The sequence below is a fragment of the Chaetomium fimeti genome (assembly GCF_033439085.1).
Source record: "Chaetomium fimeti strain CBS 168.71 chromosome Unknown B0H64scaffold_3, whole genome shotgun sequence".
NCBI classification, from domain to species: Eukaryota; Fungi; Ascomycota; class Sordariomycetes; order Sordariales; family Chaetomiaceae; genus Chaetomium; species Chaetomium fimeti.
In genome coordinates this window covers 3,209,687-3,226,947 of record NW_026944331.1, presented here as the reverse complement: position 1 = coordinate 3,226,947, position 17,261 = coordinate 3,209,687, and the positions used below count along the sequence as shown (strand labels likewise).

Genomic DNA, 17,261 nt, shown 5'->3' with positions numbered 1-17,261 from the left:
ATGGGTTGTTACGTGGCCTGCTGCAAGTACCCTACGGTCTGCGAGTCGATGCTGTCGTCATTGACCGAAGAGAAGCTGGAGGCACAGACGGTGCTGTTGAGGTTCGAGGTCGCCTGCAGGCAGCAACAGCGGGGTTGGCTTGTGAGTCGACAGCCCTGCGTCGTGGCTCTCTGATCGGGCAATTCCTTCCATAGAACGCAGTTTATTTATTCCTCAAAGGTCCAAAGTTGGGTAAACGGGATGTGAGGACTGAGAAAAACAATCCAATCAATTCATTCCAAAGCTGGCTGTGCACTGTCCTGAATGGACTTTACAGCGAAAGACAAACATCGGGCAGACCGGGTCATCACCTCAGCCTCTTCCCGGGGGGCAGCTGTTCTGCAGAGAAATTGCTTTGAGTCCTGCATCTGGTGAATACCAAACGTCACATTGATGCATGGCAAAGTGCAGGGCAACTAGAACAATGTCCGAGTTCTCAACCTGCGATCAGGCCAGGCAGGTCGGGCTTTGTTGGTTTGTCCAGCTTTCACCATGGCTAAGTCGGTCTCTCGGTGTGTAAAGGATGTCGTTTAATAATGTGGAGCCTTGTCCCAAATGGGCACTCAGCTTCCATGACCTTGGTGATCCACTCATCCACTCAGGTGTTACCAGCTGTCATGGGCTCTCTGAGAGGAGGGACAATGAAGTGAGCTGGCCAACCATCCCCCCAAGATCATCACCAACAACCCAACCTTTCCGTGATTTTCGTTTATTTTTTTATTCGTCCAAGTCCGGTGTCGCGTATTCACGGGCGACTCAGAGCTTACGCGCCGTCGAGGGTTTGCACCAAATTAAGGCAACCGTAGGACCGAAGAAAGCTACACAGTACTATAGGTACCGAGCGATTAGGGAATCAAGGAACCTAGGACTTTGGACCCATCCATCTAAAAATTCCGTTGCCAGGACTGGGACAGGGGTTTGTTGCTGTTCCCGACAAAGCAAAGGAAGCATGGCCTGGGACTCAAAGGCAGCCCGGCGGAGGCAAAGCAGTGCCGCCTCGGGGACAAGGAGCATTGCCATTCACGCGAGGCAGCAGGCGAAACGGGTCACTCAACCACAATCTCAGCATGTAGCCGACCCTTTTCTTCAAGACTTCTTGAACCCCTCGTTTGATGCCGCCTCATATCTCAACGCCACTCTGCCCCCGCTGCAGACCTCTTCTCGGACACCGGGAAACCAAGCCTCAAGCCAGGGGGCGGTACCCCTCGCAGAGCTCTCCATCCAGACCCAGACGGCACTGTCCCAGCTCAACGCCCACACCACCAGACTGACCAACACCCTGACCGAGCTGACCAACGACATCCTCCGGAGCGGCAGCCGCCTAGCCTACGAGGTCGAACTGCTGCGCGGCGAGACCCTGGGCCTGTCAGAGACGCTGTCGGAGGGGCTCGAGGACGACATCGCCAAGTTCGTGCCGGGCGGCGTGCGGGACACTGTCGCGGAGCCTCGGGCGACCGCCGACGGGCATGGCGCGTCGTCGTCACACCAGCGGCGCATGTCCATCCTCACGGGCGCCCCACCCACAACCGCACCAGCAGCAGCACCAGCAGCAGCCGAAACCACAACCACCACCCCACCCGCCGCAACCGAAACAGCACCAGCACCAGCACCAGCAGCACCAGTAGCAGCACCAGCAACACCCGACGAACCAGCCTACATCACGCAACTGCGCACGCTGACACTCGTACGGTCGCGGCTGGACGCCGTGATCAAGACCTTCGGCGAGGCGATGGAGTTCGTCCTCCCACCCTCCGAAGTGTCCGTCAGCTCCTCCTTCCTCTCCGTCTCGGCGCCCGACGCCGGCGGCGCCAACCACAGCACCGAGGAGAAGGGCCAGCAGGTGCTGCGGGCGCTGCGGGACGAGATCTCGCGTCTTTTGGAGGGGGGTGGTGGTGGTGAGGGTGGTGGAGGTGAGGGTGGGGGTGGTGAGGGTGGTCAAGGTGGGGGTGACCCGATTGCGGGTATCGAGGCTGCCGCGCGCCGGATCGAGCAGCTCAAGGACCTGGCGGCCGTGTGGAAGGGGACGGCGGAGGAGAAGGGGCGGGCGCGGTTTATCGAGTCGCTTGCTAAGACGGTGGAGGATCGTCATAGGGAGCTGCTGCGTGAGGTGGAGCAGGCTGGGCGCCGGGCTGGTGTGAGGTCTCAGGTGGAGGTCGGTGGTAACGCTGCGAAGGCGGCTGGTGAGGGTGCGGCTGATGCTGCCGGGCAGGCTGAGGCTAAGGGCTACGGTGCGTACGGGCTGATCAGCCAGCTGCAGAAGTTGAGGAATGGGCTTTGAGTGTGGTGGAGGTTGGGGTAGGCATATGATATGGCCTTGGTATTGCTGAGTTTACAGGTTGGATGGCTCTCTGCTGCTTTATAGCCATTTTCCACAACCACAAACTCACCCACTTTACTGTTGACAAAAAAGTATCGCACAGTGCCATCCAAATCAGCTCCCCCATAGCCGTATCAACGCATTTGAAGTGTGCTGCGTATTCGAGGGGCGCCACCAAGCTAGTGTCCCTTTCGTGTGCGCACCCCTGAACTCGTCCGAGGTCGCCCCGTCGAATATGGCTTGAAAGTAGAGCCTGCCAGTCCTAAGGAGGCGGACGCCAGTGACGAGCTTCCCCGACCAGTGCTTGCGGGTACTATTTAGAGTAAAGCGTGCCTGAATCCAAGCCCCGGCCTGTATAACTCTGCTCCTTCACTCGCACAAAATGTCCTCAAAACCCCATCTAATACATTCAAGGACCAAGAAAAACGAACCCCTGAACCGGTCTGTCCTCCGTTTCCCGAAAAAGCACCATGGCGAGCCAGTGGTCAGTCGGTGCAGGGTGGTACTCTTACACCGCAAAACCATGATAACCGCATGGCTATCACGAGACCAGGGCGTGATGCAGTGTGATAAAGCATGATTGCGTGACCGGGTACCGTTTCCGTTGCCTTATCTTGCAGTGATGGTCGGTGGCCGAACGGAGCTGCCTCCGGATTGCTTCTCTAAGGTGGATCATGACACAACAGTCCCTATGGTGGGCGTTTTGGTTCGAGTGTATTAGCTGCGGGATGAATTACACATGCTGTCTTGCTACGGGTAATAGTTCTACTACTGATAAGTGAATCTTGCCATATACCTTGGATCTCTACACTAGATTCTTGTATGATCCGTCGAAAATCGCTGCTCTTGTAAAGAAAACCAAGGTACGCAGACTTCTTGCCCTTGGTAAGCGGACTGTCTCTCTACAATCGACACCGTTAGTTACATCCCACACCCATTTAGGTGAGGACGCTTCCTCGGCATCCGACGGGGCCTGAGGTTTCCAACTCCGGTGAGATACAGCCACCAAGTTGGTGCCATGGCCCGTCTTTAGGCCATGCCGTCCAGGCTCTCGAGGAGCCTTCGTCAGAACAAGAGGAAAATCTGGATTACTGTTACTTTGCTTTGATGGCGTTGATATGCTCTTGCCCCCAACCGTCCACTCTAAAAGCACCGCGAACCTAACCCGTCCGAGACAATGCAAATCGATCAAACCAAGAGTGCCGCCCAAACCCCGTGTGATTGTGACGATGTCTCTTATCGAGCACCGGCATCCCAAAAAGACGTGGCCTGCCCATGAATACCTAACCCGTGTGTATCGTAGGTCCAGAGGAGAGGGAAGGGGAAGGGAAACAGAAACGCAAAACAAATCTATCACGGCCCACCACCCCGCAAACTCCCGGAGACAGATGCATATTTGCCGCAGCCAATTCCCTGGTGGGATGACCAAAATACCACTTTCCCGTGGAGCCGAGCCCAGCAAATAGAGCATGCCCGCCATGACAGGTCCATCAAGGAAGCAAGAAAAGGTACTATCACCCTTGAAACGGAGAAGAACCCTATGTACTCCGTCTTCCCGAAGATGCGCAAGTGTGCATAAAAACAAAGACAAAGCCGCCGACACTAAAAAATGCTAAAAAAAAGAAAGGAACTAAAGAGGAAGCCGACTCTGGGCGAGTCAGAAAAGGAACAATGCCATGTCAAGAATGATCCTTGAGCGATAAAAATGCCCAAAGAACCCGGTGGATTCCGTACTTCGGAGTCACGGTATAGCGAGCAACGGTATTTCCGGCGTTGGAAAGAAAGCGATCACGCATTCCTCTCCCTGCCGAAATCCACCTCCTTTTTCTAGAAGGGCCGCGTATGGTAACACCGAAAACGGAAATCCGAGGGGTAAAGCAAGTCCAGAAGGACCGGCCCGTCTCTCAACATGGCGCGCCTCGAGACTACCTCTTCATGGTGGAGCGCTCCAGCGCGGTCTGCAGCTCGGGCCGGTCCTTGAGCAGCTCGCTGGCCTCGGCGAAGGTAAACCACTGGCGCGTGCGCTTCTCCCGCTCGGGCCAGTCGGTTTCCTCGCTGGTAACGGTGGCCTCGTAAAACCTGTAGAGCGTGCGGGGCTTCTCCTTGGTCGAGTCCTTCCCGTCTTTGGACGAATCCTTGCTGGAGCCTTTGGATGACGAGGCTGAGGGTAATAACGACGCCTTCTTGCGCGGGTGCGTCTCGCGGATGTCGCCTAGGTCATAGTCGATTTGTACGAAGATGCCGGCCTCCTCCCAGGCCTCGCGGGCCGCAGCCTCGTGGCACTCCTCGTCCGTCTCCCAGCCGCCCTTGGGCAGCACCCAGCCTTTCCGCCTCGCCGACTGGATCAACATGACGTACGTCTTGTCCTGTGTTAACGGCACCATGCCGGCAACCAGGCGCTCGCCTTCCGAGTTGTATCCTGTTGCGGGGGAGAAGAGGGAACAAGTTAGTTTCTGACCCGCCATGTTCGGAATCCGCCGTCGGCTCGTCGTATCACTAGGGGAAGAGGAGAGGCAGAGGGGAAGGGGTTGGTTCTCTTCCCTGAGTCGAGGGGCAACTCACTCTGATTACTCCTCCCAGTCCGTGACTCCATCGAACGATTATTCCCGCTTGCCGCCATGTTCCCCAAGATTTCCATCAACCTGCTACCGAACTTTTGAAAGATCCGAGGAGTTACCAAGAGGGCTTGGTGTGGGGGTGTTAACTGGAAGAGTCGCGAGCTTTCGGGCAGCAGCACCACGGTCGCGGGTGAGAGTTGTAGAGCGGCGAGAATGCGACCTGTCCTTAACAAACCAAAGACAGCATGGTCATCGCTCAAATATCGGGGCGGGGTGAGGCGGTGAGTTTCCGGTAGACAAGGGTTGCTGTCGCCTTGATTCACCGGTGAGGGATGGAGACGGGGGATATGTGTGGTTCGGTGACCCGGGACCGGCGCGAAATTGTGAAAAATGTCACTGCACGGATTCCGTGGAGGTATTCGCACGGACGGCAGCCTTATTTTTTATGAAGAACGAGGTCGTCTGTGGGGTATGAACGAGTGAACGAGGCCGATGGCTTGTCGCGGCGCAAAGGGTCTCGTGCAACGGGCTTCTCCGGTGCAGGAAGGAGGTCGGGTGGCGGTTGGGGACAGCGCAAAAGCGAATGAAAGCCCAATTTCGACCGAGGTGTTTTCGAATCAGTCAACGAGGTCGGCCGGGCGACAAGACTCGCAATTCGGACGAAGATGTCGTGGTTTTGCGGAGCTGGCGTAGAAACAAAACTTCTCGACCGTCTACGCGCACGCGCTTGGCAACCGGCAACCCAGGCACGAGAAGTACTGTGTAGGAACCTGCACGTCTGGGCAGGCAACGCACGCTGAAATCCCCGACAAGCTTTTCAGGAGATGAATGTGCAGTGTGCTACAGTCGTAGACCACAGGAGTGTACTGTGTAGAGCTGATTGATGCGGCGAGGATGAACCAGGTGACGGGGGGCGAGGCACCTCGGGGGGTACGCAAGGCAGTCTTTCGCACCTGCCTGAGCAACTGTGATGAAACGGATGGGGATATCCTAGAAATTTCAAGATCAGGGAGCGCTGCGCTGGGGCGGGCAGGCTGTTGGGACCCCCAGCTCGGGAAGGAGGGGCAGTTTCCAGGTTCCCGGGGAAATTGGAGTTGGTCTTTATACTCTAGGTACAATGCAAGGTACATGACAAAATCCGAGAGAAGTCTCTGTTCCGGCCGGGCCATCGAGGCAAAAAGGAGGCTAGCAAGCAGCTCCCTGCAGGCTGACCTGTTGCACGCATCTGGTGCGGCAGGTCAGGGGGGTCGCTTCTGGCTGGAGACTGCTCCAATGTGTCCATGTATGTACCCCACACATGGCGGACGACGAGGTGGGTGGTGGTCTGGTCATGACGGAGACAAGCGTGGGCAGACTGGCAGCAGGGACAAAAAAATGGATGGGGAGGACGGAAAGGGAAAAGCACAGGCTGCGGAAAGGAGGCAAGCTCCGACAAGAGAGCTCTAAAAATTTTACCAATCCCGAACGGCAGGACAGCGAACGAAAACGCTCGGTGGAGCAGCCGCATGGGTGGTACGTGGGGTACGTACCTCAGATCGGTGACCGGGGCAAGGGTTACCTGTCGGGGGTTCCGCGTTCCGCTACCGACGCTGGGTCCAGAGCGAGGCGATGTGTCCCGGATTGGCAGTTACGATGACCGTTGTTGGGGTCGAAGACAAAGAGAGCGGGTTGAGAGAGAGAAATAAGGATGGCCAATTGGTCGTTCAACAAAGTGCATTTTCTATTCTGCGGTGCAGGTACAGTACGTTACCTTGCATCTTGCGTGGGATGAGACCTACCGAGTCAGAAAGTCTCGGTTGGAAATGCACTAACAACAACAGCGGAGGGCGCTGAGGGACCTCAGGGAAAGGGGGTTCTTTGAATGGGGGGGAACTTGTCCAGAACTTGGTCCAGCCATAACGTTCGATTCCCCGGCCCGCTTCCGAAACATCCCGAACCCGAGACGGTGGAAACTTGAACCTGAAGCGGGTATTCGTAACGGCGGACTGCATGGTATGTCTTCTTCAAGTTTTCGTTCTTTCAGCTGGGCTTGTTTGGTTCCTTCCAAAGTCCAGGTTCAAGAGGTGGCGCTTTCCATATCTCTCTGCCAAGGTTGGTTGATGTACACAGTAGCCCCGCACTCACCAACCGAGAATAATAATCTGAACCCAACACAAGTCACCTCAGAGAATGGAACCAGCTGACGACATGCAACGGTCAAAGTTGGAATTTACGCAAGCTTCGACTCTGCAAATTATCAGAAATGAAACTAGCTAGTTTTGGGGCGGTTCCCCCCACAAAACCAGTCTATTCTTGCCCGTTGAATATGCCCCATGGCCTTCATTCGCTGGCTTGTGTTGTCACAGCCTGGGTCACGCCTGGGCCACGCCCCAGTCACAGTCAACGACACGCTGCAAAGAATGCGGGGCAGTGACTCCCGCTCGCCTCCGCGGGGCGATGCAGTATCGACAGTGGGGGTCAGTGTCTGAGCTGTTCATCTACCTCTTCGATTTCACCAACCGTCCATGCCCCAAAGCATCTCGGCTGCCTGTTGCGCTCCCACACGGTCCTCCTCGCCACCAGTCCTCACCACACGGCTGACGCTGTCTTCGAAATCAACCGTCATCCTGCATCCTTCCTTGTGCCTCGCTCCCCCACGCTGACTCGGACCTCACGCGCGGGGCATTGGACGAACAGTTTCTCTCTCTCTGGGGTCGGCTGATCTCAACACAGGCAAGCTCGGCACCGACTGCCAGGTGCTTCTCCGGATCTCACCCCGCCGGGTTTCACCGCTTAGCAACAGGTCGCCCGTCGTCTGGCTTTCTCGATCCTTGGACGAGCCTCCGGACGGCAACCACAGACCCCGGAATTCACGCCACGCGGCACCACCTCATTACTGCAGCCTCGTTGACGCCCGGCACCCGTTGCCCCCCCTCTACCATCACCGGGCCGGTCACCCCCTTCCCGACCGTTGGGACGTGCAACCCCTGAAGGCCAGCAGCTGCATCTTCCACCTCTTCACCGGGACGATAGATATATATTTTTACACTCGAGCCGCCTTACGACCTCCGGCGCCGCGGCTGTGGCCCCGCCCGTCCGCCGCCCGACTGCCCCGCTAGATCTTGCCCGGCTCCGGAGAAGCTCGGGCTGGCCCTACCCGCTTGGTTCCACCAGCTCCTGTGCAGAATGGAAACGGCAGGCACAAACATGCAGACCCCTGGCGAGGTTGCACCGCGGTACTCGTTCCTTTTTCCAATCGGTGAGTCCCGACGTTTCAAGCCATCTCACCCAACCATTCGGGCCATGTGCGTCAATCGCACGCTGTCGTTGGCCAGTCTGCCCCGGCGGCCACGCGATCTCCTCCCGCATTCTGCCCCGAGTCCGATCTCGTGTCAAACCCCGTTCTGGGTTCACAGGTGACGGGCGAGCATCCATCTCAGTGACAGTGAACAAGTTATCCCACGCTCAGCCAGCGCTGTGTCCTTTTCCATCTGTCAGAGTTTCAGCCGCCGCCACAACTTCTCCCCGGCCACTCCCCCATGTTGAACAAGGGGGGATCACGTTTGGTAAAAATGTGGCCTCCTTCCCTTTCCGTTTCATCACGTGTGTTGTGTCCCCAGCGGGACGGGGGCAGCCTTCCACGACGCCAAATCCAAGACATCCCATACCGTTACAGCCTCCATCGACGTCAAACTTGAGCTGCACCTGTACTAACCGTGACTCCGAACACACTAGGCTATAGCAATTCATCCGAGTGCGGGTACTGCCGCCGGACTCGCAGTGGTCAGTCCACAAAACGTGAATGTTCCCCTATTTGAGAGTAACATATCCTTTGCCCCCATGCCCCGTAAATTCTCCGGGAAAAAGCGTCCGCCCAGACATGTCTCACGCCGCGACCTCGCTCACCCCCTTCTCAGCCTGCCCCCCACTCTTCGATCACACCCCGGACGGGCGGCCCTCTCACGAACCGACATCCTGTCCCAACCCGCGTCCATGAACAGGGGCACGTCTAACACTTGAAATTTCATAGGTTATTCTTACTATGCTATAGCAACATCCCTGACGCCAACCTTCTACCAGAAGCTCGTCGACCGATGCTGGAGGCGCTCCGGCACTCTCTTGTACCGGCCGAATCAGAAGCACTCGTGTTGCCCACACTACACTCTCCGGCTAGACTCAACCCAGTTCAAGCCCACCAAGGATCAGCGCCAGGCCGTCAACCGTTTCAACCGCCACATAATCGGTAATACATACGCCAGAGAGGCGGCCCGTCTGCATCCACGGTCCCGCGCCGAGGTAAGGAGGCGCCACAACGTCTTTGACCTGGTCGAGAGGATCCATGAATCCGAAGCCGAGGTTCTCAAGTCCCCGCCGTCGCCGGACTATGCGTTCACTGTCACGCTAGAGCCGGATACGTTCACCGAAGAGAAATACGACGTCTTTGAGAACTACCAGCGCATCGTCCACCGCGAGCCCGCGGACAAGATCTCGCGCCATGGGTTCAAGCGCTTCCTGTGCAACTCCCCACTCAGCCGGGAGACCATGGTCGGCCCGGACGGCAAGGAGCGCCAACTAGGGTCCTTCCACCAGTGCTACCGTATCGACGGGAAACTGGTCGCCGTGGGTGTGCTGGACCTCTTGCCCGATTGTGTTAGCGCCGTGTACTTCCTCTACCACGAGTCGATCCACTGGCTGAACCCCGGCAAGCTGGGCGCCCTGCGCGAGATTGCCCTGGCCCGCGAGGCGGGCTATCGCTGGTGGTATCCGGGGTACTATGTACACAACTGCGCCAAGATGAGGTACAAGATCGAGTACAAGCCGCAGTATGTCCTGGACCCGGAGGATCTCCAATGGTATCTCCTGGATAAGGAAGCCCTGGAGAAGTTTGACAAGGGCCATTATGTCTGTTTCTCGAAAAAGGAGCAGGCCGTCGGCGACGTCGATACCGAAAGGGAGGGCGTTAATGACACAAACCACAAGCACATTCCGGAATCCTCCGAAATCGACACCATCGTCTCTACTCAAGACAACGCAGTAGATAGCGTAGCAGCGGGAACCCACAACTCGACCGCAAGCGCAGGCTCTGAAAAGACCCCCGAAGAAGTCGACGACGAAGAAGACGAAGAAGAAGAAGAGGAAGAAGAAGACGCCTTCCTACTGGCCAGCAACATGCCGGGCATCCCGTCGCTCGCCGACATGGAGCAGGTCGACATGGACGGCCTGGTGCTGCGCTCCGACTTCTCCGACACCTTCATCGTGGCGTCGCACCTCGTCATCTGGGACACGGAGCACGTCAGCCAGTTTGGCTCCCTCAAGTCGCGCATCGCCGAGCTGGTCGCCGCCGTCGGGCCGGACCTGATTGGCGACGTCTGTATCGACTTTCGCAAGCGGCCTTCTTCGTAGTAGTCCGGGGTTGGGGTTGTTGAGGTGTGGGTGGGTGAGTGTGGGCGGGTTGGTGGCGATGCTGGGTTGGGTATTGGGATGGGGGTGGGTGTAGTAGATTGCCCATGTATGTATGTATGTACATATGTATGTTGGTGTCGGCATGCATGCATGGATCCTCATCGGGCGTGGGAGGGAATCGAGGAGGGGGGAAGGCTGGGTGAGAGTGAGACAGATGGCAGATGGCTGCGATCTCGTGCATTCTTTTCCACATGGCAAGAGGCGGCGGCGGCGGCGGCAAAAGACGGGACAAGGTTCAACGCGCGAGAGGAGAAGGGAGAAAAAAAAAGACGCTTCGGTAGACGAATTGGGAAATTGATGGTGTTGTCCTCTTGCCACTTTGGATGCCCCAACCTCCCCCTCCCGTTCGGTCAAGGAGGCCTGGGCCCCCCGAGCCTACGTGGGGGTTTGTTTACTTGACCGAAAGGGGCTCGTTGTCGTGTGACCGATCGTCGACATGTGAAATACGGGCCGGGCGAGTGCTAGGGCCCGGGAACTTTGTTCTGTTGGCTCCTCGCTCGCACATGAGTCAGAGATTGTGTGTGTGTGGGTTGTCCTGCGTCCGGGGCGTGGTTTATGCGTCGGGGAGGGGGAAGGTGAGGCTTTTTGCAAGGCGAAGGAGGGTGGGATTGGGAGTGATTGGCCTCGAGACCAGGAAGAATCGAGACCATGAACCGCAACCCGTCTCTGAGACGGATAGCTCCCATGCCATTGGCACGTAGGGAAGAGATAACCGGTTTGTTGGCAGCTGTTTATGTCATGACCGATATTGAAAGCGGGTTGTGGTCATGATGCCGATGGCTCGTCGCGGAGGACGGGGGCAGACTACATCTTGGAAATTCCCACAGTTAAAAGTACATGATATAGGTACCCAAAACCATCAAGAGCGTTGGGTTGTAATGTGGTGTCATGGAAACTCACGGGAACCAAACCCTGGGAATTAATTACGTGGAAAAGGCTTGACCTACGATGTGGATGACTCCTTCCTCGGAAGCATCTTCACAATTGCAAGCCAGCGTGCTCCTTCCTTCCATCTGGATGTCCTTCGGTTCCGGCAAGCCGAACTCGCTAACAGCCATGCCCCGTAAACATGGAAGGTCCAAACCAGGTTCCATGGTACCTCTTCCAGTTGTGATTTTGAATTTTCACTGCCAGTGGCAGATCAAACCCACATTGTTCATGCTTGCTTGCGGTTGTTACCACCAATGCCCTAAGCCTTTCGGCCATGCGGCGTCAGTTTACCGTCATCAAATGTCGGCCCTCCAACTTGCTTCGGGTTGGAGTTGCGATGCTGGCTGCCTCTGTCGATCTTGGAAGGATCAAGGTTGCCGGGAGGACGCCGAATTTGTCTCTCACGCTTTCAAGCTCCTGCACGGTGGCTCTTCCCGCCCCGTGGAGTGACTCCCCGTCCGCAGAAGAGCTGTGTCAAGCCACCTCGGCGGGAGAGATCTGGATCTCCAAGGCTGGCTCCTGCCGAATAGAGATCTTGACTTTGATAAACGATAAATTACCTGACGCTGAGAGCCTCGATCCAAGCATCATGAGTGCCATTGCAAACCTTGCCTCCGATTGCCCGGTATGTAAGAAGATTATACTAGTCGCGCCTTTTATCCTAACATCCCAGGTTTGGAAACACACAGGACTCGACCTTCGGACAAACCATGCCTCCCACGCTCAACCACGTCAGGGCCATGCCCACGCTTCATACTTCCTTCGTCATCCCGACCTATCATCCGAGATGATAGCCCATCCGAATATTCCATCCGCTCAGTTCCAGGGATTGAGATGCGAAGCTAACTACAGCTTCAAGTCGTCAAAGAAGGGGAACCGTATCAGGACTGGCACCCCGAAGCCACCAATAACCGAGCCCCTGAACTCCTCCCAGGACATGGAATCAACGTCTCAGAACCATACTTACTCCCTCAGAAGCAACCCTAAACGGAGTAAAAAAGCAGCAGTGGCGGCTCAAGAGGAGGTCGGCAATACGAATCCCCCATCAACGTCAGAATCGCCGTTTCCCGACTACCAACAAGAAGACATTGAGTCGCTGGTTGCCGAGGCCATTGCCGACATGGCTTGCGTCTTGGACTTTGCTTTCCGGAAACTAATCGGCGTCAGAGGGATTTCTCCAGGGATGAGGACTATCAAGAATCTGGCGTCACCTTCCCTGACTGAGATTGCTCCCGCTGTTTGGGACCTTCAGTATCTTCAGGTGAGGCGCATCGCTGTTGAGGTGACGATTATCACTGACGATTGCTAAAGACAATGTCTGTCCACGCACAAATCATCCCGTCGATCGCTACTGGAATTGCCCGTCTAAAAAACGCCCGGTCCGCGAGTCTGCGGGAGAAACTCAACAATCTAACTCACCAGACGACGTTAGGAATCGACGGCCAGGAGTTCGCTGACTCGGAAGCCGATGCTACAGACGAGGTAAAGAGGCGATTATGGTTATTGTGCCAAACTCAGATTCAGCCAGAGCCGATTAAACGGCCGTTCGCCACCAAACAAGGGGGCGAAAACACAGGCACGAAGGCGCGGCCGCAGCAGCTCAACTATGCAGGGCAAGAGTTGGAGATCCCCACGGTCTGCGTCGATGAAGACGGTAATGGAACTCGCGTTGCCATGGAAAGCTACGGCCTGGAGCCAGACTACGATCCCTACGTTGTTTTCCCTGGAGCCCCTTTCGAAACAGGCCACCTCGAGATAGACACCCTTCTGCAGATGGACGAGTCCTACATGTCTAGCGATCAAGTTTCGCCATCAGACGATTGGACGCACAGCTCCGAGGGTGACTACTTTTACACTGACGGACAAGGGAACGTCTACCCGATCGAGAAGCAGGAGAACTCGGAAGGCGATCATTCAATCGACTGGCCGTCAGCCTCACAACTTGTCGACTCTGACGGCTACAGCCAGCAGCATGATGAGGACCTCGAAGAACTCTGGGATCAAGCTGCAAACCAAGCATATATTATGTCTTATGAAGATGGGTTCCCTGTTTCGGGAGTTCACACCCGCCCGAACGATGCCATAAACCAACCATTCTTGCCACCATATCCCGACGATACACCGCACGACAATTGGGCTTGGGAATAAGCTCGACCAAGCCCTTAATTGCCCAGAAGATTCAGGCGGCCATCGTCTACAATCCAGGCTGAAAGCCCCCTTCGACCGACCCTTTCGATAACCCTCCAGCCCATAACGCGTCGTGTTCGGGGGCCGGGTTACCTGCACCCGCGCCGAAGTTCAAGGCTCACAAGAGAAGGATTTTGGTGAGAGTTTCGATTCCTTCCCGTGTTTCCCTAGCACCTCATCCTCTCGCGGAATCGGTCCTTGAGTCCCCAGATTCCGTGTCGTCCGTTTGAACACTTCGATCGAGAAAGCGCCCTAGGAAATGATCACCGCCGTTCCCGGCCTTGAAGGTCGACCCCTCATTTCTTTGGCGCCGGCTTCTTCTTTTCCTTCTTCTTCTTTTGTTCTGGCTTTAACGTGGCGAAGTGGATGTACCATATCAGAACACACTGCAGGATGATGGCGACAAGGACAATGAGGAGGATGGTGAAGAGGATGGGCTGGTCGTTGAGTACGGCAACAGCCTCCGGCGTCGCGCCGATGCTCCCGAACCAGTCGAATTGCCCCATTGCGTCGTTGATGTTTCGATTCTGCGGGAGGCTGGTGGTGTCTGGCGACCGAGGAGGTTGGTTGCGGTTTATTCAGTAAATGGAGTGACCGCCAGCGGGATGATCAACTTGGGCGATCGCCTGCGCCGTGGCAAGCGATTTTGGACGAAGAGAATGATATTATTACAAGAGCTGTCACGACGGAGAACCAAAAGAGAGCCGAACAGGGAAAACGGGAGAGAGAGGGAAGAAATGGGAGGAATGGCAGGCCGCTTGGCGTGGCCGGGTGAAACTGGAGACGTCACAATGAAGCCGAATTGAGCAAAGGGTGCAATCCCCTGTCTCCCAGTGCCTGGGCAGATCTTGGGATGCGGGTGGGATCTGGGGTCGTATTGGTCTTGGACCGGCGGCAAGAAACGGCCAAAGAAGGGGGCCGGACCCTCGAATGAGTTTCAGGCCTGCGCCAGAGTCGAACGACTTTGATTAGGTAAGGCAGAAATGATTGGCGAGGAGCTGTGCATCGTCCGAATATGGTTGATGGTTAAAAAGTGTCGCCAAAAGGCCGTTGAGTCGGAGCCGAGTATCATTATTTAATGTTACAAGTATGTTTTCTTTCCTTTCCATTTCGTGATGGGGTTTGGGGGTTCCAAAGAAAAGAATGGGAGCAGCGCAGGGCTGCACATGACTCAGCAGGCGATCGGCGGCGGGCTGAAGCCCCACCTTTCACTGGCTGAGGGTCCCAGTCTTTGATGCCTGGTAAGTTAGGCATGAATTAGGTACTTGGTTACATCTCCAGTCGCACCCCAGCGAGCTCGGGCCCAAAAAAATTGGTGGCCATCTGAGGGTATCGAAACCCACTTCTCAGACCTCAGTGCCAGCCGATAGAACTGAACAAGAGGTGACCGCCGGAACCTGTCGAGCACCATCCACCAGTAACCGGGGTGCGGCCGAGTCAATTGGTACCGAGAGAGATGAGCGTAGCGCGTCCAGCCGCCAGGAGGCTCCTCTCCGGACGCCTGGCCGCGGGGCCGGGTGGTGTAGCGGCATGTGCTGCCCCGGCGACGGCAACATGCCACCAACTCGGGTTTGCCCACCAGTTCCACAGCTCTCCCCAGCTGTCAGCAAGGCGGAAACCAAGGTTCGCCAATGTGCGGGCTGCCGATATGGGCCTCATGGACGAGAAGCAGATCGACCAGTTCACAAAAGAGCAGTTCCCCAAGTACACGCCGGAAGAGATCGACCACCTGCGGACAAAGTACTCGCCCGCCCAGATCGCCGCCCTCGAGGCCGGTGAGGCCGCCATCGACCCGCGCGACTTGACGGTGCAGGGCCGCCTCCGAGTCGATCCTTACACGATGCCCTACATCGACGACTTCGCCGAGACCCAGCCCATCATCGACAAGCGGGCCAAGAACAAGGAGGCGCCCGACCCGGGAGCGCGCTTCATGAACCTGGACGAATTTACCGAGGATCTGATCAAGTGGGCCGACAAGTTCCAGGACGGCGAGGTGACGGGGACGCTCAAGACGACGGCCGACTTTGTGTCGGACGAGTTCAAGAAGAAGCCCGAGGGGCAGTGGCCGGGCGAGGTGCGTGAGGCGGCGCACAAGGCGTTCCAGAGCTACCTCGAGGGCGAGGTCAGCAAGCAGGCGAGCAAGAAGGACCCCGACGACACGAGCGGGCCGACCGACGCCGACATCCTGCAGTACATCCTGGAGCGGTCGGGCATGACGGACAACAACCGGACGACCAACACGTCGCTCGCGCACGCGCTGCCGAACAAGGTGCCCGGCGTGGCGGGCATGTACAAGAACGCCATCGACCCGGAGGACGAGGGCCTGGACGACATCGGTATCTACCAGGACCTCAAGCGGCGCACGGGCCTGAGCGTGAAGGAGATCCTCGGCCTGCACTCCAAGCAGCTCGTCCAGCGTCGCGTGGCCAACCAGACGCGTCTGGGCAAGGTGCAGAAGGCGTCCATCATGTACGTGGTCGGCAACGGCAACGGCTGGGTCGGCATCGGCGAGGCCAAGTCGACCGAGCCGAGCATTGCGGCGCTCAAAGCCCGCCTCCTGGCTATCCGCAACATGCGGCCGATCCGGCGATACGAGAAACGGACCATCTACGGCTCCGTCACGGCCAAGGTGTCGGGCACCATCGTCAAGATGAACGCCCGCCCACCAGGTATGTCGCTACTGCGGTCTCTTTCGCCCCTAAATATATTTATTTTGCATGCACGACCACCAACGATACTAACGGATGCTGCTAGGATTCGGCCTCCGCGTATCGCACCGCATCTTCGAGATGTGCCGGGCCGCCGGCATCCAGGACCTCGCCGCCAACATCCCGCGGTCGCGCAACCCCATGAACACGGTCAAGGCCGCCTACTGGGCGCTCTGCAACCAGCCCGACCCGGAACAGATGGCCATTGGCCGCGGCAAGAAGATGGTGGACGTGCGCAAGGTGTACTACGGCGGGGCCATTTTTTAATCCAATCCATGTATTATTGGTTTGTTTTGTCCGTCCGTCTGTCCGTCCGACTGGCGGGCGGGCGGGCTGGGATGGGTGCGGTAGACTCCACTGTAGAATCTTGTATAAACAGCGCGGTGTGGGGGTGTACATGTATGCCATGCGGCCTGCTTCTTGCAGCGTGCTTGGGTATGGTGCAGTGTGGTGGGATGGGCCGTTGTCCTCTCCGGCTGCGAACCCCCCAGCCAACTCGGTCGTCAAACCTATGCTTGCATCGCTAGTTCCCACCACCTTGCTTGCCCACAGGCACTCAAAGCCCCGATCCCCACCGCGGGGCGTGGTTTCTCCAGCCCTTTGCGCCGCCTGTCCTCCACAACACGAGCCACCATGCACCTCCATCATAATCCACCCATCCATCCATAACCACGGGGTATATAATAACATAACCATCCACCTATTCATAACCCATCCCACCCAACCCATCCCACCCAACCCATCTCACCCCTCCAGACCCCGATAACCCCCCCCTTGCCCATCCCCATCCCCATACCCATACCCATACCCATACCCCCTACCCCCATCATCCCCATCCCCATCCCCATCCCCATCACCGTGCTCCTGATCCCCCGCATCCCCCTGCGCCCCCCTCCCACCCCAGTCAATCTCCTGCTGCAGCACGATGCTGTACACGCTCGCCTTGAGCAGCGTGAAGACCAGGCTGGTCTTGCGCTCCAGCTCGCGCAGGCCGTCGAGGATGTCGGATGCCGGGGCGCTGGCGAGGTCGTCTAGGACTGTGGCTAGCTGTTTGCGGGGAATATATATATATGAGTGTTC

At 57.2% G+C, this 17,261-nt stretch overlaps 6 protein-coding genes across 6 annotated transcripts; 4 read left to right on the top strand and 2 right to left on the bottom strand.

Moving 5' to 3' along the window:
- Nucleotides 1-988: 988 nt before the first annotated feature.
- Nucleotides 989-2,317, top strand: B0H64DRAFT_372978 (uncharacterized protein; the record flags this gene model as incomplete). Its single annotated transcript, XM_062802256.1, has 1 exon — nucleotides 989-2,317. One exon carries the CDS (start codon nucleotides 989-991, stop codon nucleotides 2,315-2,317), a length of 1,329 nt encoding a protein of 442 aa, XP_062661160.1.
- A 1,964-nt stretch (nucleotides 2,318-4,281) lies between these two features.
- Nucleotides 4,282-4,976, bottom strand: B0H64DRAFT_372977 (NUDIX hydrolase domain-like protein; the record flags this gene model as incomplete). The annotated part of the gene is made up of 2 exons (XM_062802255.1): nucleotides 4,282-4,775; nucleotides 4,919-4,976. The coding sequence occupies 2 exons, from the start codon at nucleotides 4,974-4,976 to the stop codon at nucleotides 4,282-4,284; spliced, it is 552 nt and encodes a 183-aa protein (XP_062661159.1).
- Nucleotides 4,977-7,703: 2,727 nt separating this feature from the next.
- On the top strand, nucleotides 7,704-10,345 carry B0H64DRAFT_128761 (arginine-tRNA-protein transferase). The gene is made up of 3 exons (XM_062798088.1): nucleotides 7,704-8,152; nucleotides 8,629-8,691; nucleotides 8,924-10,345. Exons 1-3 carry the CDS (start codon nucleotides 8,080-8,082, stop codon nucleotides 10,294-10,296), a joined length of 1,509 nt encoding a protein of 502 aa, XP_062661158.1. The 5' UTR covers nucleotides 7,704-8,079; the 3' UTR covers nucleotides 10,297-10,345.
- Nucleotides 10,346-11,779: 1,434 nt separating this feature from the next.
- On the top strand, nucleotides 11,780-13,846 carry B0H64DRAFT_457970 (uncharacterized protein; the record flags this gene model as incomplete). Its single annotated transcript, XM_062807400.1, has 4 exons — nucleotides 11,780-11,911; nucleotides 11,960-12,547; nucleotides 12,598-12,768; nucleotides 12,805-13,846. Coding segments are annotated over 4 exons (1,521 nt in total), but the record flags the coding sequence as incomplete, so codon positions are not given.
- B0H64DRAFT_441089 (uncharacterized protein) lies at nucleotides 13,770-13,979 on the bottom strand (the record flags this gene model as incomplete). The annotated part of the gene is made up of 2 exons (XM_062806541.1): nucleotides 13,770-13,820; nucleotides 13,878-13,979. The coding sequence occupies 2 exons, from the start codon at nucleotides 13,977-13,979 to the stop codon at nucleotides 13,770-13,772; spliced, it is 153 nt and encodes a 50-aa protein (XP_062661156.1).
- Nucleotides 13,980-14,800: 821 nt separating this feature from the next.
- B0H64DRAFT_392681 (ribosomal protein S5, C-terminal domain-containing protein) lies at nucleotides 14,801-16,901 on the top strand. The gene is made up of 2 exons (XM_062803575.1): nucleotides 14,801-16,142; nucleotides 16,228-16,901. The coding sequence occupies exons 1-2, from the start codon at nucleotides 14,930-14,932 to the stop codon at nucleotides 16,446-16,448; spliced, it is 1,434 nt and encodes a 477-aa protein (XP_062661155.1). The 5' UTR covers nucleotides 14,801-14,929; the 3' UTR covers nucleotides 16,449-16,901.
- The last annotated feature ends 360 nt before the right edge of the window (nucleotides 16,902-17,261 follow it).